Genomic DNA, 17,908 nt, shown 5'->3' with positions numbered 1-17,908 from the left:
ATGACCAGCATCTCAACGAAATGTATTCATGAGCAGTCGTGACAATACGAACAAAGAGAAAAAAAGGAAAAGACCAAAAGGAGATATTAGGCGTGAATTGGTACGAACTATCACAGATGACAGAGGAAAAAGAGAAAAGGGAAATGCGAAACACAGTCACATCGAATGGATAAGGTAGGAAACAAGGGGACATATGAAGACTGCGTTCTCAGCAGCCGCCGTCTTTTTTTGCTACAGCACGAGAGCTCATGATGAGATGAGCTAGACAGAGATAGTGAGACCAGCAAAGTAAGGCCAGCGCTTGCTAACCAGGTTGAGACGGTGTAAGTCCTGCACGATCAAGCCTTCTATTCAGCTCTGGGGCTCCTCAAGCGTCGTGGAGCCGCCGGAGCGGGCCTCTCGAATCCTCTCTGCGTCATTATGGGAGAGGTTGGATCCGGAAGAAGCTGCACGAAGAGCTATTTTTTGACTGGAGAGACATCGGTCGATGCGAAACTCGACCCCAGGGCCATATTGTTTGCTGCGGCGGTTAGAGGTGGTGACATGACTGGTCAATGTTTCCCGAACCGCCGATAGACGCGGGAGGGTCCTTTTGGGTGTCAGCAGCGGACAGCCAACCAGCCAACTGGAAACGCGGTGACTGATCACGTGAGACCGCATCTGTCCAATTACGGTGTGAATATAGCCTCGATCAAGGCCAGACCTACATACATACCTAGTGCGCAGTATAGGCCATCTATTACAGATCGACAGCCTTTATTGATCAGGTTAACGTTAATGTGAATGAAGGATGTGATTACTCTACTCTCGATACAGCATTCCTGGTCTTGGCTAGTTTCGGACTCAGTTAGCCGGTCTTTCTCAACTTCTCTCATCGAATTCTTTTTGAAACGGTCACATACAGGTCGGCTGAAGAGAGACACATGCCTAATTAGCGTCACTTCGTGTTCAATATAGTTCTCTATCTCGGTTTGTTGCGAGGGATCAGGACCAGGGTTGAGGTTGACCAAAGAACCCGCCCTTGTTTCAGTCATCCAACTTCCAAGTGATTTGACCCACCCCATCTTGGTCTGCTTCAGGTCTTACTGACCAAAGAATTCGAGCATTACTGCCATTTCCGATGCATATGTCCCATCCTTAGCCATACTAAGGCTTGCTTTTGGATCGGTCGATTCAGCGTTCATTGACTCTGCTAGAGATGATCAATAGCCTATCCTCCCATAAAGCATCCTCTTTGTCAAACCTCTCCGTGTCTTTCTTATAGAAATCCATTCATCTCTTTTGAGACACTTTGCTTTCAAACTTTACTGGATATATTCGCACTGAAGATCTAAACTCTCCCTTAAACCAGGCTTGTCGACCGCGACATAGACAAAGTTCCTGATCAGGTGCATATGTCTCGACCGTATGATCATGAACAATGTCCCTCGCAAGGTCAACAGCGCAATGCCAAAGCCATATTCCTAGGCAAAAGATGGAAATGGTTTCTTAAACGAAAAGAGTCAACAACAGCCGCAGACGCCGACGCCGACATAACACCCACAATAGAACAACAAATCCGTCAGGGCACGGGAAACTCAGAATACCACTGAGCAGCTGTCTCTTGTCTGAGACAAGAGACGCCACTGATAGTGTAGTTTCACCCTTGGTTCCAACCAACTAAATGCTATGCAATCATCAAGTTCCTCTAATGGTAACCTCACATAGCCATCTCGGCCTGTAGTTTCCGAAGCTCGGCTTCCTCGTCGTCCTCCTCCACGGCCTGCTTCTTGCTCGATACAGCTATAACATATTAGTCTCTCGAATGAATACAACATGACCAGGGTACATACGCTCCGCAGAAGCCGGCGTAGGCAGCTTGTGTACGGCATCCGACACAGGGACAGTGCCTGTCTTGAGCATCTGCTCATCAAGCTGCTCCTGTTGTAGCTCGTCCAACTCGTTCTCCAACTCGTCATCATCGATAGCGTCGCCCATTGGGGTTTGGGTAATGGCGTTGACAATCTCGTCGCTCATGGCGTTTTGTTCTCGCAGCTCGTCCCTGTATCGCGATATTAGTAAGATGCACAACCTCTAAAAACACAGTGTAAAGACGCAAAGCGAGCACATACATAATCGCGTCCACCTTATCCGCTGTGAGACCCTTGTGGATATGCTTCATTGCCGCGTTGGCGTCGCTCATGGCTGCCAGGGTCTCCTTGTTGATGTTGGCTGACTCGATAGCGTTGATCTGCTGCTCCAAAGTACCAATTTGCGAAACGGTTTGGTCGAGCGAGTGCTCGTGTGTCTTCTTGCGCCTCAAGGCCGCCTTGGCCGCTATCATCTAGATCAGCATCTCTGCCCCGCATTATCAGGCCCGCCGAGATAGATGCATACCGTTCTTGTTTGTGCTCACGTTCTTGCGTGCGATGCCATCTTGCTCATCGATCTGGTTCTGTAGATGTCTCTCGCGCTTCTGCAGCATGTCGAGCTGCGCTCGCAGACCGAGGATCGCATTCTTGGGGGTATCCTTGCGCTTCTGGGCCGCGGCGCCACCGAACCAACCCCACATGTCTACGGTTGCTGGTCGCTAAGATTGATAGGGGAAAAGATTAAAGTAGATGAGGATAAGGAGCACCCGTCCTGTTCCTCTTGTAGAGTCGGTCTCGTCTGATGTTGTTGAAGCAGGAAAATAGCGTAGCAAGTCTCGACTCAGTGTCGGGTAGTGGGGTCAGGCTGAAAGAGGGTTACGGTTCACAGATACTATCCAGGACTTGATAAAGGCGAGAAAGTTCAGGTACTCGGTATATTTCGTCTAAAGTCGTCGTCGTCGTCAGTGTTGTCGTCTTAGGTAGTATTATGTTAAAAGGTAGCCTGCTGAACTCTTATCGTTGCCTGTGTGATGACGGCACGCTACCTTGTCCGCCATTTCTTCTTAATTGCATAATATGGGGGATATCCATACGAGGACCTTTGGTGCACATGGGGGTTCCATGTGACGCAATACTCACATGGCCAATCGCTGAGTCGGAAACTCGGCTTCGTACAGGAATGCATTCTACATGAGGTTATTCGCAGATTCTTGAATGCATTGAGTTGATGTTTACAGCCAATCACTGCGAGCTACATTTCAGGTAGTAGGTGCTTATTACATATCGATCAACTACTAAATCTGTAATTACCAATTACCCGGTTCCCATGAGCAATTTATGCTTCAACATACATACATCAAGGCCCAAACTCCACCAGTTTGTTTAGAAGCAGTGTTCCCTCGCTCTTTATAAACGAATTAAGCTCATGGCACAGTGTATCCCCAAACGAGTAACCAGAACCCAGTGTTCAAATATTGCCGTAAAATCTGCGTTGCTTTTTTCCAACCCATCCCATTAAGTCCAGTAACAAAGATGTAATAGATCGTAACAGAGATTCAGCGTAACAGGGCATCGACATCTAAGATGATGTTTTCTGTTGCGCACCAGGCTCAAACTGAGAGCCTGCATCAAATCACTCCCCCAAATGTTGGAAACGTTAACAGGCGTAACGTCATGGGTCTGCATATATTGTTGAAATAGTCCCAAAAAGATAGGACAGGCTGAGGCTGTTTCGCGATAGATCAGCTCATAATGCAAGCTTCAAACCTGCATCTTTCATAGGTTGCCGCCCTTTTCCTGTGTATCGTAGTGCCAGACAACGTAGTTGGGAAGACCAATGACCTGGTAACCAGCTCGTTTGGCCATTTTGGCAAAGCCTTCTGTCTCTGCCTGGTTCTCAAAAGCGTAAGCTGGGAAGTTGATGCCTGGTGATGGTGTCAGTCGCGAGCTCATGGCCCATGTCATTTTCAGTCACATACCTGATCGATGCACGTCTGCCTTGACAAGAATGTTAACGCCGCCAATACCATCAAGCTTAAGCTCAACATCCTTGTTCTCGCGCCAATCGCCCATCCTACACATGTATTCACGTCCTGTGTCAAACTCCTTGTAGCCCTCCACAATGATTGTGTCTTTCGGCAGGCTATTGGCGAGCTTTCGACCCTTATCTGACTCTATCCATGAGTTGTAGTCAACTGCAGCCTAGTGTTAGCAACCTTTTCGATGATATGACCAGCAAATCTGTTCACTTACATCGACCCTCAATGTCGACACCCTTCTCGAATCTATGGAACCAGATGTCTTAAAGATGTCAGTAAAGTAACACATTTCGAAAAGCGTGTTTGGTCCGACTTACTAGGTACAAGAATATCTCTGTCATGGGCAATAAAGTCCTCCAAAATTCGTCTAGGTGCCTCTTCAATATCAACATCACGCCAGTACACCCACGAATGCTCTGGCTTCAGAGCTGTGGCTAGCAGGTAGTTTCTCGCTTTGGCCATGGCTTTGCGACGCGGCGCTTGCACTTCAAACCCGTGTCTCTGCTTCGCATCCTGGCTGAGGTGGAAATGGAAGTTCTTCTCGACAATAGTGATGCTGTTGAATGGAACCTCGTCCTTTCGTTTTTGTAGGTGGTCCAACTCGGAAGCAAGTACGGCAAGTGTGTCATCTTTCGAATCGGATACCAAAAAGGCAAGATCGATCAGGCGGTGCGGGTATGTGAGCTCGGCGATGAGCTTGAAGTAGTTCTTCAGAAAGGGAGCTGCGTCCTTCAGAGGCGTAAGGATCAATATTCGTTCGTTTCGGACGACAGCCTGTGGGCTAGAGGTGATGGGGTTCAGATCGATATGTTGGATCGAGGAGGAATCGATTTTGAGAGGCTTGTGGTGGTTGAAGAGGACGGGTGTTTGCATGTGCGCATTCCATAGGGCATGTTCGTTCGGCGTCATTTCCATGGGTGACTTATTCGGGCCCCAGCATCGAACGCTGTATAGTCGTCAGTCAATGTACCGCTTGAAGTCTGGCTATGAAGGTGAGTACTTCTGTGGTCCAGGAGGTGCTCCTCGAAGACCACGGTATAATAGCATCACAATGCCAGTTAAACCTAGGATGAGGAGCAAACGAGATCGTGTCAAGTTGCTGCGCAATGCCCTAGTCTGGGGCATGTGTGCCTTTGCAGCCTTCCAGCTGATTCTACCATTGGAAGAAAGCATAGCGAATTCGTCAAGTAGCCGTCCTAGCCACTGTATCGTCCAGTTCGAATCGTTCGTCGCAAGTTGAATACCAGAAGTGGTTTCAGCCCTTCACGCACGTTGTTGGCAGCAGCCAGATGGCACGAAGGTTTCGGTAAGTTTTATTTCGCCAATTGCACTCTAAGTTTTCGATCATGTGCAGCGTAGAGCTCCGGTGGTTACAAATGGGATCGTCCCTTCTTTTGTCGAGGGCAGACGAAACCCTGATGTGCTTCGTACAGGGGTTATTGCTGGCGATTTGAGGGTTGTTGGTGTTTGCGCAAGGGGCCTAGCGTATCCAAAGTAGTCACTGAAGAATCGAAAACATTCGCATTAATCAAGAGTCGATATTGTGACTGGAAACGAGTGTATGACGGTCCGCAATAAACAATGTACGCAGATTAACTGATGCGGGATGTGAATGAGCCAGGTCAGGTAAATAAAACAAACCTGTTAATGACATTATCCATGTTGCGACAGCTCAGCATGGAAGCACTTAGCTCAACGGGTGGGCATGTCGCACTGGGACAGGGTCCATTCTCTAGGGCGTTCTAGGACACATTGGATCTCCAGTGGCCGTTGTAGGGACTGTCTACTAATACTGTGCTTGCCCACTTCCCGGATGATGTCAGCGGATATGCACTTACCCGGGAGCATGAGATTAACGACGGATACATACTTCTTCAGTAGCGGGTCAGTGTTTCTTCATTAAATACAACTGTTGAAGTTGGAATACCTTGGCAGTTCTCATGTTGATATCTTGGAATAGCGAGCTATGTGCTCATTATGAACCCCTTGTTGATGTTTGATTCCAATATTGATTTTGTTCGACGGCGACATATTACTGATACGTACTCCGTACTGGAGCTTACTTGGTATATAACATGAGGTGAACGGACAGATTAGTAGCATATGAAATGATAATTTGAGAAAATATATGATATTTATAAAACTTATAACAATCTTCCATATATCGACAATGTTGAACCTGATGTAGGACTGTTTATTGACACACCAACATCAAGAAACTGAAGGCGCTGACGTATTCAGAAAGCGCTTACAAAGTCGTCCAATGACATGGGTAGAACTCACTTGCCACAAAAGGTATGCTTCTCCTGGAAGCAACGTGAATCAGAGGCAATCTCATTCATCGCCAGGCATCTCGAAAAATCTCACAAAGTAATTAAACCTAGCCGTGCCAAGAACATCTAGCACATCAGGCCGTTGGCCATCAACTGGAGTACCCCATGCGCTCCGCGCTTTTACGATTTCATTACTCTCTGCTCATACAATCGTTCGCATTACCATCACAAGCACTCAGGACTAAGACAAGACCAATTGCACCACACACGATGGCAGTGACAAGAAGCTCTTCACGTATCAGCACCACGTCTGAGACCAAGGCAGAACCAGTGGCCAAGGCAAGATCGAATACTAATACCCGGAAGCGCAAAGCTACCAAAGATGAGACCCAGGCACCTTCAACGCCCCCAAGGAAGCGTGTACAGGGCAAAACTGCTCCAGCAGCTCCGCCACCGGTAACACCAACGCCAGCTGCTGCAAGAGCTTTTGCTGAGTCTACAAGTTCGACCAAGAAACCTCGTAGTGCGGCGGTTACACGACTTGCAAATCCCAAGCTGACAAATGCGACGCTCCTCTCACCAGAGACGTCAAGACTTGTCGCCTCGCGAGATCTTGAAACCGTCTCGCCCAGCAAGGCGCCTCAGGCCAAAACAACCACCGATAATCTGCTGAAAGAGGCATGCGATTATCTGATTAAAGTTGATGCGCGCATGAAGCCTCTAATTGAGAACCACCATTGTCGAGCGTTTTCGCCAGAGGGACTAGCAGAGGAGATTGACCCATTTGAGAGTCTGTCGAGTTCAATTATTGGACAGCAAGTATCGGGGGCAGCAGCAAAGTCAATAAAGGGCAAGTTTCTCACGTTATTTGAACTTCAGCCTGGTTCACGATTCCCGCATCCATCTCAAGTGGCTATCAAATCCATCGAGGAGCTTCGGACTGCGGGACTATCGCAACGTAAAGCCGAGTACATCAAAGGGCTCGCAGAGAAGTTTGACAGTGGAGAATTGAGCACCCAGATGCTTCATGATGCCTCGGATGAGGAAGTCATGGAAAAGCTCATTGCGGTGAGGGGTCTCGGGAAATGGTCCGTCGAGATGTTTGCGTGCTTTGCCCTCAAAAGGATGGACGTATTTTCGCTCGGCGATCTGGGCGTTCAGAGAGGAATGGCCGCCTTTGTTGGACGCGATGTTGCCAAGCTCAAAGCCAAAGGCGGCGGCAAATGGAAGTATATGTCTGAACAAGATATGATCGAACTGTCAAACAAGTTCTCGCCATATCGAAGTCTGTTCATGTGGTACATGTGGCGAGTGGAGGAGACAGACATGTGCATAATGGAGCAATAAGGTTTCGTTGCCGGGTCGGCGTACATGTTTATTATCATGCTATTCACATGGAGTTGATCAGATATGCGCCCACAAGCACTGCAACAGCGAGTGGTGATGTCATGACATAGCCTCCAATTTTCACAAGTTGCTACTCAACTAACGGTCCAGACCCAGCAGAAAGAACTCAATATAGGCATTCAATGATGGGTAGCAGTCTTTATTCAAACGCATGAACTCGGTTACTTGTTGTCTCCCTACGTTAGGCCCCCTACAAAAGTGCATGGTCGTTTCGGGATGAAAGTATCAACAGCAAGCAGATACCTCTCATTGGCTCAGCAGGAGAAAAGACCTGATTCGTTATCGGCGATCGGCTCCAGGGGAGGCCTTCTTTTGTGGACTGGCTAGACTGGCTCTTCCAACGGCGCGAAGACGGTTGCGCCACGAATCGGACCAAGAGCGCCCTTGCCGGCCTGCAGCGGGCCTCGATGCATCTCCAACGTAAAGGTTGTGAGAGACAAAGAAGTCAAGAAAAAAAGATGGGTTTTGCAACGGATCAGATGCACGAATACGTGTTCAAGTTTGCCTCTAGCTCATCCATCATGCCGGCTCAATGGCTCAATCCCGAAGTCAAAGGTGTTTAGCTTCCGGAAAGAAAACCTTGATCGTCCTTTTACGATCACTTTGTAAATCGCGAACTCACTGTAAGCTGTCTTGGCTGCTTGGCTACCTTGGCACATGGATGCGGGATGTGGGAACAGGCTTGGCCAGTTATCATGACTGGCCAGGAGCAAAAGATGGAAAGAAATCATCCTTGCCATCCACATCCCACACAAAGCCGTAGTCTTGGCTGAGTGTGGAGAGTTGAGAGTGCAACGCGTCGAGGGAGGCGGACGTCGGATTCACACGCCAGAATATGGAATGGAGGCGCAGACTGGAGGCTCTTGGTACAGAAGTTGGACAGCGGGAAGATTCAACCGAACAGCCAACGGGAACAAAGCCACATATCTAGCGTTGCCTGCCATATCAGAGTATGCACCGCACGGGCACAGCAGGTTAATGACTTTTCTCAGGTTTTCCTGCGGGTCGACATTCTTAGGAGTTGATATGAGGCGATAAACCCTGGAAAGTCATTGTCTGAGTTGGAAGTTACTGTGCAAGGGCAGATTTGCTTTGCTTGCTGGCTTTAATTATTTGGATGATTGTAATCATCATGATCATCAATGGAATCAAGGCTTTGTCACTGAGTGTGAAACCAATTGATAACAAGCTCTCGGAGCCTCGCGACAAAACAAATCAGGGGCGGATTTCGGCTAGAGGGTGGTGCGAGAATAGAGGTGCTTTTTTACCTAAAATCGCAACACTGGATCTATCCGTGGCATGCCCCGGCGATTATGTGCCTCTTATCCACAGCCACATAGGAGTGGCCAGGATGATCATCTGAGACTCATCTTGAATCCGTAAAGCACGTGGGTTCGGTGCAGTCAATCAGGCAATATATATTTTTCGAGCCGCATAAGATAGGAGAGCCAGCGAGGAAATGAGAGCCAATGTGCCATCACTCATGTAAGATTGGACCAAGATGTGGAATGGGAACGTGAAGAAAGGGAGAAGAAGAAGCTTTGGGCTTCCTTGGCTCGTATCCCTGGGGCTTTTCGGAAGCCCTGTTGCCGACCTGACTTCATCCATAATATTTCGTATCGTATTGCCAATATCAAATTTCAGAGTCGTTTATGCTTAGCGCTGCCAATTCCCCACGAAGATCAAGCAGATCAATCAGTCAGTCAATTAACGAATGAATCACTGAAATCTTTATCCGGATATACCGACCTTTGTTGGCAATGCTGTGGTTAGACAACCTTTCGTGTCGGTACTGTAACTGTATGCCGTGCACTCGCTCGGTCTTGACAGATCCGCCGTGTAACAATTGCCACAAACCGGTAACATGATGATGAATCCAGGCTGAGCTTTTGTATTGCAGAATTGATGACGTTTCGGTTGAAACTTGAAGAAGGGGAATTGAAGCTTGGGAGAATCTAGGCCCCCGGTCTTGATCGCAAGCGGATACGGGCGAAACATGAGAGGCAAATGGAACAAGACGAGTTTGACCGGCCGGGAATGCGGTGAATTGTCTCCGTTTGTTAGCAGATACTTGAGGCTACGATGAGGAGACGGCAAGTGAAAGAGTCTTGGAAGTCCCTCGTTATCGTGGCTCGATTTACCTTTTGGGGACATGGGGTTGGAAATCCCTGCTAGTAGATGTGTAAAGCGGATACATGAGGCAGCATCCATAGCTGAGAATGGGGTGCAAATCTCGCCTGCATGGGATGTGCTGAAATTAGAAGCCCAAATGCACCATAGTTGAGCTCGTACTTAAATTAGGGAATGAGACCGCCTGGGAATATCTCGCAGAGGAGGGCTATATCGACGAGAAAAGCTGCAAAATCCATACGCCCAAGTCGACACGTCCCATAAAGGAAGGTTGAGAATTAGAGGCAGATCCAAGAGTAAATGCAGTGTCTAGTAGTACCGACGATACGGGCAGTTCGGCCACCAGAGATGCGGTACCTGATAGACCCCGCTAATGCAGCTGTAACGCCCGTAGTTAAAGTCAAAGAGGGCACCCGCCGCCATTCCTAGAATGGACTGGGCCTGTTGATTGTTTTGGGTTGAACTGATGTTGGCCAAAGCATGAAGCAAGTGTTGTCATTGTTGTTGCATCTCGACATGCTGACGCGGCCATTAAGCATAAGATTTCATCTTGTCCAATGGGTGTATATCAAAACCTTGGCTCCAGTAAAGAAGCGTTTATTCTCTGCTGCCCCCCTTCATGGTTCATGTCACTGATCGTGGCAGCAGGGAAGACAAGAAACTCAATGGATTTACTAGTGTTGAGATAGATAGACAGGTAGTCGCTCAATAGTATGTATTGTCAATGGGAAAATGAAATTGGTGATGTTTATTCTCCACGGTACCTGAACATGGGCCTGTGTCTCTCAACCATTTAGCAGGAAATTAGTGCATGCCGCCCGAATGGAGATATTTATATTTCTCACACCAGGCTTATGAGCCGCTACACCCGTTCGCAACTTGGACCTCGCCCTGGCATCGTCCTGTGCCGGTACTGGTTCCTTTTTGGTCATCTTGTCTGAGAGCCCCTGGATGATGGAGCCGAAACTGACCTGTTGGTGCCCTGCTTTTGTCACTTTGCCATTTGCCATCCAATTCAAACCCACCCAGTACCTAGCACCTAGCACCTATCACCCTAGCTTGTGCTGTAGTAGGTAGCCAACCCCCCCTGTAGGTAGGCGACGCCGAATTCTCACCGTGCACTCATCTCGGTCGACAGACCATCTTTCATCTCCTCCCTCCCCATCCCTCTTCCTCCTCTTTTTCTTCCCCTTCGTCGAACTCTTACTTCCTCTCATTGTTGGTAATATTATCGTCCTTTTTTCTCTTCACGCCACTCGTTACCTGTCAGGCTTCATTGTGACTTTTCGTCCATACGCCAGACTTATTACAATTAATTCCAGGAATATCTATATCTATACTATTCCCTGTTGTATATCTCGATCTTTCGCCGAGAAACCACCAAGGACTTTTTCTTACGCAAACACCATCCATACAATCACAGGATTCTATCCAATTACACACTAGGTACGTACGAAATGGATCTTCAGAATCCCTCGGTCGACTGCTCCAGATGCGCGCCGAGACGCGAATTTACTTGGCTTGTGCTTCTGTGCTTGATTGGTTTCAACCGATCCGTCCCGTCTTGCCTTTCCTTCCTCTTCCTGCCTTTTGTTTTCTTTCGTCCTTCCTTCACCTGCCTCAGACAACCACACTACATCCACAACCTTCCTTCTCCATATTCTCAGCGTCTTGGGTCACTTCAATCTTTTGAACTTGACTTCTACGCTCCCCTTCCTCCTTCCTTCACCCATCTCACATCTCCTAATAGGTTAGTAACCTTCAAACACTCCTTGCCTCAAAAAGGGGTATCTCCAAACATCAACATCTTCACACAAACTGCCCTGCAATTTCCCACAGCAGTATCGGCATCACATCTTGCGAAGCGATTCTACTTTTTTGGGTCACGGCATTCATATACAAATCCGCTACTTCGCTTGATCGCTCAAAGTCAACAATATCTAATCTAGTTATTCAGGTCATAATGCATTCCGTTAAGGTTCTTTCCGCCATTGCGGCACTCGGTATCTCTGCCGTCTCCGGTACGTTCGATTCACGAATACTCTTGTCTTTAGTACATAACTGACAATTCTCGCTCAGCCGCCACCTGCACAAGTGACATCAAGGTTACTGAGCCCACCCCTAGCATCGACTGCACAGTTGTCAAGGGAGATATCGTCATTGACAAGAAGGTCGCCGGTGCCGTTGTGATCAATGGCCCCGAGAAGATTGAGGGTAACTTCGTTGCCAAGAACGGTGGCGACATCGTCTCTATCGCCAGTACCTCAATTGAGTCCATCGATGGCAACTTCCAGCTCGAAAACCTCGAGGCTCTCAGCAACCTCGAGTTCTCCTCTCTCAAGAGCCTGTCTGGCCTCAGCTTCATCAAGCTTCCTCGTCTCGGAGAGCTGAACTTCGGTACCGAAGGTGTCACTAAGATCAAGAGCATTCGAATTACCGATACCTTCATCAGCGATCTGAGCGGTCTTAGCGTCGCCACCGTCGAGAGCTTCCAGATCGACAACAACCGAAAGATGAACGCTTTCCGATCTGACCTTGTCAACATCACCTCCGAGCTGAAGATCTTCGACAACGGCAACGATGCTATGGAAATCATCATGGACAAGCTTGAGTTGGCTGCTGAGATCCAGATCTCCAGTGCCAAGAACTTCTCCGTCCCCCTCCTCAAGGAGGTCACCAAGAGCTTGAAGCTCAACGCGAACCCCTCGCTCGAGTTCTTCAGCGCCCCCAACCTGACCATCATTGAGGAGACACTCTCTCTCATTGACATGAAGAAGCTCACCAACGTCTCTTTCCCCCTGCTTGAGGAGATTGGTGGTGGTTTCACTATCCAGAACAACACCAAGCTTGAGGCTATTGATGATTTCCCCAAGCTCGAGAAGGTTACCGGTGGTATGGCCCTCCGTGGTAGCTTCGAGAAGTGAGTACAAATCCTATCTATCCATTGGTTTCTTTTCTAACATGATCTCTCAGGGTTAAACTCCCCAAGCTTGACCAGGTCAGCGGCAGTGTCGTCGTTTCATCAACCACCGATATCGAGGAGTTCTGCAAATACTTTGACGACCTGAAGAAGGACAAGAAGATTGACGGCGAGGAGAAGTGCACCTTCAACAACAAGAATGCCAACAAGGGTGAGGACGGTGGCGAGGAGAGCGATGGCTCTGGTTCTTCCCAAAGCAACGAGGACGACAGCGCCGCTGGCAGCGTCAGCATCAACATGGCTGTCCTTGCCCTCGCCGGTGTCGCTGCTCTCGCTCAGATCTTCTAAGCATAGATGAGGCAAGATTACTAGCTTTTCTCTTTAAAGGCGTCATTCTCTGTCGTCATCATGTTTCCTGACTTTTCTTTTACGACATCTTGTGCTTGATCATTCTTCATGGGGCACAAATTGCTTTTCATGGGGGCGGTAACTGCGTGTAAAGGATAACCCGTTAGAGCTTAATAATCGATTGTATTTGGACTTTTAACTGTCTCTGAAGTTGTTTATATGTGCTTAAGAACTATGTTCCATCATGGTTATTCTAAATAGCCAATATCCCAATAGATTGATTAGAGCTATTGCGAATCGTAAGTTCTGTCGAATCTTGTAGTTTGTAGTGTTCCGTCACTCAAGAGATGAGAACCAACTCTATCGTATATGGGCCAAGTATGACAAGGGGTTTTGTAATGCAAGTTTGTGAAGTTCTTTCATGAGGTCTGTGTCTTTAACACGCCTTTACCATGATGGACAAACACTCAAAAGTTGGCTCGGAATCCGTCAACACATCAACACGGGGATATCAACCCTCTCACTTCTTTTGCATTGTAGTGTAGTGTAGTTTCTCTTTCAACCTTGATGACTGGTCATCTTTGCATTCCAGATACTGGCAACAGTTTGCCTTTCTCTCACTTTTGGCCATGAAAATTGCCTACCTACCTGTTGTATAGCCCTTGTTCAAACTTCTCCGTGTCATAAAACTCCGGTAAGATCGTATTGCCGTTAAAGACACGACCATCTAATTCGTTCACGGCCTGCGAGGTATGTTTAGTTTTAATCGAATATCACTAAATGTCCTGAAGTACTCACTCTGAGTGCCGAAACCTGGTTTGTGAACTTGATAAAGACCTTGCGGCTCTCTTGGTCGATGTATAATCTCTCTACGCGTCCGTACTGAATTATTGTTAGTTTCAAAGCACAGCTTAGACTCGAAGCAACTTCGACATACCTTCTCTCCACACTCTTCACCTATTTCTTGTCCTAGACCTCCTGCGATCTCTTCCTGCAGATTGGCCATATTCTCTAGCATGTTCTTGAGTACTATCACGTCACTCATAGTACCAAATCTGCCTGTGCTCTCAATCTTGCGCTTTCCTCCGATAATTTTACCCTTGCTGCCTGGTTCAGCCCAACCTCCGCCATCGGCATCGGCTTTCTTCCGTCGTTTCTCAACCTGTACGTGGAGAGGGTTGATAATCCCCGACTCATCGGCGCCCAGGCCGCTGCCTTTGGTCCATCCGTACTTGCTCATCAGTCGCTGGGCAAAACCGGACTGTCCTGGACGGCTAGACCGAGGATTGGAATCATCGTCGTCAGGTTGTGAAGTGGAACCAGCACCGAGGGCTGGAGGTGGAGAATACCCATCATCTTCCACACTACCTCCTGTTGTACTCTTTTCATCTTGAGTTTGAGTATATCTCACAGGAGCGCGTGATATTGTTGCTGGGTTAGAAGTTTGGGGTGGTGATGGTGGTGGAGCTGGCTGGTTACGAGAAAGAGCTTGGCGGCGAGCAAAGGCATCATCGCCAGTCGCATCGTCTGGCGGAGGTGCTGGGGCTGATGCCGGAGGTGATTGCGGCGGTGGAGGCACAAAGGAATAAGATGAAGGTGGAGCGAATTGATCTGGCGCCAGGTCAGAAGGGACGCAATGATGGTGGTGATTAAACTTACTTGAAGGTATAGGTCGAGCGTTCTCTCCCTCATCCTCGTCTGAAAGGTCGCTTTCAACGCGTTTTCGTCGATGCCTGTAGAGCAAGGCCTTCCAATCTCTAACTTCTTGAACCTTCTCATCGCTGCGTAGATACTCTTCTACGTTCGTCGGCCTTGTAGGATCATATATGTCATCCCAGTTGGTTTCTGCATCTTCGTCCTGCCTTCTTTTCTTCTTCTTGCGACCGCCTCGCTGGCGTTTTTCGCCCATTCCGTACATCCACTCATCATCCTCAGTAGCAGCCCAGTCGGCAAGAGTGGTCTTTGCTTGTGCAGGAGCTGGGGCTGCGGCAGTAATGGCCTGCTTGGGGGCTGCGGCTTTGGGAAATGTCGGCTTCGGTTTTGTCTGTTTCACTTGTGGACGGCGTATAGGTTGAAAGCGAAGGGCGGGATCAATGGCTTTCTTAACGGCGGTCTCTGCTGGGGTATTTTCTGTCTGATTATAAAGAACAGGGGCTGAAGAGATTGTGGCCGAAGTTGAAGATTTATCGTTGGGATCGAGGAGGTTTTCGTAGAGCGAGAGCCCTCCATGGGGAGGCGGCGGAGGAGGAGGAGCTGCCATTGCTGTTGATCAAGGCGTTTATCAAGTACTGTGTACGGAGTAGAGCTGGATGAAATTCGGTTCGATTGCGCTTGTTTGTTTGTACCTCCAGCTTAAGAAGACATTCTACAGGTCGCCAGTCTTCGTTCAATGTCGGAAAATTAAAGTTCTGGGTGCGTATGTTATTCAATGTTGAAGTATTTCAAGACTGAGAAGGGAACCGTGAGCTTGCGACAGAGCAAATGCGCCGGGTAAATAGCGGGAACCTACAGCTCCCTGTAGGGCATGATTGGGCGCGTCCGAGCCTGGGCAACAGCTAAGTTCAGTGAACCAAGCAGGCACCTGCCCCAGCTGTGACTGCCCCTCCATAGAATGAATGATTTAGACAGACCCCGCCAAAACTTTGGAGAGACGGGAAGCTCCCATCAACTCAACCTTAGGTGTCGTACCTACCTTAGTACTTGTTTATGCCTGATAAACTTTTACTTCTGTAGGCAACAGGAAGTGTTTTCTCAACTCTACATTTCTATTTGCAAATTTTTCCGTCACCATCTTTTCACCACTGCTTCAGCAAGCAGCCAGCTGTTGTTTGTTTCCTAGCGCCGGGAACAGAAGCACTCTAAATTTGGACTTCAAGGTGAAAATCGTCACCGATTACCACCGCCTCCCCCACCATACCGACCTTTCTTTCTCATCCCGCCAACAAACTATTCCCACAACACCACACATTGCCCACCATGGCCGATCTTGCGAGCCGCATTACGAAACCCGACGAGGTCGCTGCCGAGACTCCCGCCGAGACTCCTGCCGAGACCGCACCCGCTGCTTCTGGTGAGCTTGGCCAGGCCGATGGCAACATCGAAGACTTGGGTGGCTCCGGCCTCCAAGAGCCTGAATGGGATGTTGAAGTTTCCCTCAGCGAACTCCAGAACAATGAAGCCACACCGTTCCATTCTGCCACTACCTGGCAAGACCTGGGCCTGTAAGTGCACGCCCGCGCTCTGTTCGAACCGCGCTCACAATCATATCACAGTCGTGAGGACCTACTGAAGGGTCTCCTCTCTCTCAACTTCTTGAAGCCCTCCAAGGTCCAGGGCAAGTCTCTCCCCCTGATGCTCAGCGACCCCCCACGAAACATGCTGGCGCAGTCACAGTCTGGTACTGGCAAGACCGCTGCCTTCGTCACCGCGATATTGTCGCGTGTCGACTTCAGCAAGCCCGACCAGCCCCAAGCACTGGCTCTTGCGCCCAGTCGAGAGCTTGCCCGACAGATTGAAGGAGTCATCAACGCCATCGGACGTTTCGTTGAGAACAAGAAGGTTGCTGCTGCAATCCCAGGCGTTCTGCCTCGTGGAGAGCCCGTCAGAGCTAGTGTCATTGTCGGTACTCCAGGTACAGTGATGGACATTATCCGACGCCGACAGCTGGACATCTCTCAGCTCCGCGTTCTCGTCCTGGATGAGGCCGATAACATGCTTGACCAGCAGGGCCTAGGCGATCAGTGCCTGAAGGTCAAGAAGTAAGGAATTGAAGAAATGAGCTTAACCAACAAGGTGCTAATGAACTCGGCAGTATGCTCCCTAAGGAGATTCAGGTGCTCCTTTTCTCCGCCACTTTCCCCGAGAACGTCATGAAGTATGCCGGCAAGTTTGCACCCAACGCGCATAGCCTCAAGTTGCAGCGCAGTGAGCTTACCGTCAAGGGAATCTCTCAAATGTTCATTGACTGCCCTGACGACAACATGAAGTATGACATTCTTTGCAAACTTTATGGTTTGATGACGATCGGCCAGTCGGTCATTTTTGTCAAGGTATGCATATTGGTTCTAATAATCGAGCCGCGGAATTCTGATTTGATCATAGACTCGAGATAGCGCCAGCGAGATCGAGAGACGAATGGTCGCAGATGGCCACAAAGTCTCTGCCCTCCACGCCGCTTTTGATGGAGCTGAGCGAGATAACCTCTTGACCAAGTTCCGTCAAGGCGAGAACAAGGTTCTCATTACCACCAACGTCCTGGCCCGTGGTATCGATGTTTCCAGTGTATCCATGGTCATCAACTATGATATTCCCATGAAGGGGCGAGGCGACACCGAACCCGATGCTGAGACCTACCTTCACCGTATTGGCCGAACTGGTCGATTTGGCCGTGTCGGCGTCAGTATCAGCTTCGTTTACGATAAGAAAAGCTTCGATGCCTTGAGCAAGATTGCCGAAATGTACGGTATTGACTTAGTCAAGCTGGACACTGAAGACTGGGATGAGGCCGAGGAGCGTGTGAAGGAGGTCATCAAGAAGAATAGAGCTCAAGCCTCATACGCCCCCAGTGCGACTGAGCCTAAGGCTGCCGCGGGTGCTTAGTATACGCCCGCGACACATGGACTCCATAATGGTTTCGTGAACAACGGACCACGCTTTAACGGCACAGCCTTTGGCACCATGGGTCACAATGAGATGGCCTCTAACGCCATGACCTATTAAGGCCACATGATCGAAATGAAGTGATTTACTGCTGGACGCAGTTGAGGCTATTCTGTCGCTGTTATTGGACCAGCCAACTCTTATTCGTTGGGCTGACACTGTATTGAGATGAAGCAGGATGACGGACCGAATTCAGTCACCTTGTGCCTGCAGTATAGCAGGCTATTAGATACCAAAGACATAAAAATGTTCCCGTTATCTAAACCTCCACTTATTGTTCTT

The 17,908-nt window shown here is 48.8% G+C and overlaps 8 protein-coding genes across 8 annotated transcripts; 3 read left to right on the top strand and 5 right to left on the bottom strand.

Annotated features, from left to right (window-relative positions):
* Window positions 1–351: 351 nt before the first annotated feature.
* Window positions 352–1,064, bottom strand: FGSG_10093 (uncharacterized protein; the record flags this gene model as incomplete). The annotated part of the gene is made up of 3 exons (XM_011320725.1): window positions 352–703; window positions 744–754; window positions 903–1,064. The coding sequence occupies 3 exons, from the start codon at window positions 1,062–1,064 to the stop codon at window positions 352–354; spliced, it is 525 nt and encodes a 174-aa protein (XP_011319027.1).
* A 235-nt stretch (window positions 1,065–1,299) lies between these two features.
* FGSG_10092 (vacuolar sorting protein SNF7) lies at window positions 1,300–2,848 on the bottom strand. Its single transcript, XM_011320724.1, has 4 exons — window positions 2,377–2,848; window positions 2,112–2,316; window positions 1,833–2,041; window positions 1,300–1,782 (listed from the first exon to the last, which is right to left on the bottom strand). The coding sequence occupies exons 1-4, from the start codon at window positions 2,549–2,551 to the stop codon at window positions 1,700–1,702; spliced, it is 672 nt and encodes a 223-aa protein (XP_011319026.1). The 5' UTR covers window positions 2,552–2,848; the 3' UTR covers window positions 1,300–1,699.
* A 778-nt stretch (window positions 2,849–3,626) lies between these two features.
* FGSG_10091 (uncharacterized protein) lies at window positions 3,627–5,062 on the bottom strand (the record flags this gene model as incomplete). Its single annotated transcript, XM_011320723.1, has 5 exons — window positions 3,627–3,775; window positions 3,830–4,045; window positions 4,104–4,151; window positions 4,207–4,835; window positions 4,890–5,062. The coding sequence occupies 5 exons, from the start codon at window positions 5,060–5,062 to the stop codon at window positions 3,627–3,629; spliced, it is 1,215 nt and encodes a 404-aa protein (XP_011319025.1).
* Window positions 5,063–6,432: 1,370 nt separating this feature from the next.
* On the top strand, window positions 6,433–7,509 carry FGSG_10090 (uncharacterized protein; the record flags this gene model as incomplete). The annotated part of the gene is made up of 1 exon (XM_011320722.1): window positions 6,433–7,509. The coding sequence occupies one exon, from the start codon at window positions 6,433–6,435 to the stop codon at window positions 7,507–7,509; it is 1,077 nt and encodes a 358-aa protein (XP_011319024.1).
* Window positions 7,510–7,892: 383 nt separating this feature from the next.
* On the bottom strand, window positions 7,893–8,717 carry FGSG_13701 (uncharacterized protein; the record flags this gene model as incomplete). The annotated part of the gene is made up of 1 exon (XM_011320721.1): window positions 7,893–8,717. The coding sequence occupies exon 1, from the start codon at window positions 7,980–7,982 to the stop codon at window positions 7,893–7,895; it is 90 nt and encodes a 29-aa protein (XP_011319023.1). The 5' UTR covers window positions 7,983–8,717.
* A 2,166-nt stretch (window positions 8,718–10,883) lies between these two features.
* FGSG_10089 (uncharacterized protein) lies at window positions 10,884–13,177 on the top strand. The gene is made up of 4 exons (XM_011320720.1): window positions 10,884–11,145; window positions 11,657–11,720; window positions 11,779–12,619; window positions 12,673–13,177. Exons 2-4 carry the CDS (start codon window positions 11,663–11,665, stop codon window positions 12,965–12,967), a joined length of 1,194 nt encoding a protein of 397 aa, XP_011319022.1. The 5' UTR covers window positions 10,884–11,145; window positions 11,657–11,662; the 3' UTR covers window positions 12,968–13,177.
* Window positions 13,178–13,456: 279 nt separating this feature from the next.
* FGSG_10088 (uncharacterized protein) lies at window positions 13,457–15,227 on the bottom strand (the record flags this gene model as incomplete). The annotated part of the gene is made up of 4 exons (XM_011320719.1): window positions 13,457–13,493; window positions 13,616–13,710; window positions 13,766–13,849; window positions 13,905–15,227. The coding sequence occupies 4 exons, from the start codon at window positions 15,225–15,227 to the stop codon at window positions 13,457–13,459; spliced, it is 1,539 nt and encodes a 512-aa protein (XP_011319021.1).
* Window positions 15,228–15,922: 695 nt separating this feature from the next.
* Window positions 15,923–17,566, top strand: FGSG_10087 (ATP-dependent RNA helicase DBP5; the record flags this gene model as incomplete). Its single annotated transcript, XM_011320718.1, has 4 exons — window positions 15,923–16,188; window positions 16,240–16,725; window positions 16,779–17,016; window positions 17,069–17,566. Exons 1-4 carry the CDS (start codon window positions 15,944–15,946, stop codon window positions 17,564–17,566), a joined length of 1,467 nt encoding a protein of 488 aa, XP_011319020.1. The 5' UTR covers window positions 15,923–15,943.
* Window positions 17,567–17,908: the final 342 nt, after the last annotated feature.

Source organism: Fusarium graminearum, chromosome 1, assembly GCF_000240135.3.
Source record: "Fusarium graminearum PH-1 chromosome 1, whole genome shotgun sequence".
Classification (NCBI taxonomy): Eukaryota; Fungi; Ascomycota; class Sordariomycetes; order Hypocreales; family Nectriaceae; genus Fusarium; species Fusarium graminearum.
The sequence above is the reverse complement of the archived record's forward strand: the minus strand, read 5'-3'. Positions and strand labels throughout refer to the sequence as shown.

Bases quoted from the DNA above. Each gene is read 5' to 3' on its own strand.
- FGSG_10092 (XM_011320724.1), bottom strand. From the start codon at position 2,551: ATGTGGGGTTGGTTCGGTGGCGCCGCGGCCCAGAAGCGCAAGGATACC. The intron at 2,042-2,111 runs GTATGTGCTCGC...ATCGCGATACAG, and splicing joins GATAAGGTGGACGCGATTAT to GGACGAGCTGCGAGAACAAA. The intron at 1,783-1,832 runs GTATGTACCCTG...AATATGTTATAG, and splicing joins TACGCCGGCTTCTGCGGAGC to CTGTATCGAGCAAGAAGCAG.
- FGSG_10089 (XM_011320720.1), top strand. From the start codon at position 11,663: ATGCATTCCGTTAAGGTTCTTTCCGCCATTGCGGCACTCGGTATCTCT. The intron at 11,721-11,778 runs GTACGTTCGATT...ATTCTCGCTCAG, and splicing joins CGGTATCTCTGCCGTCTCCG to CCGCCACCTGCACAAGTGAC. The intron at 12,620-12,672 runs GTGAGTACAAAT...ATGATCTCTCAG, and splicing joins CTCCGTGGTAGCTTCGAGAA to GGTTAAACTCCCCAAGCTTG.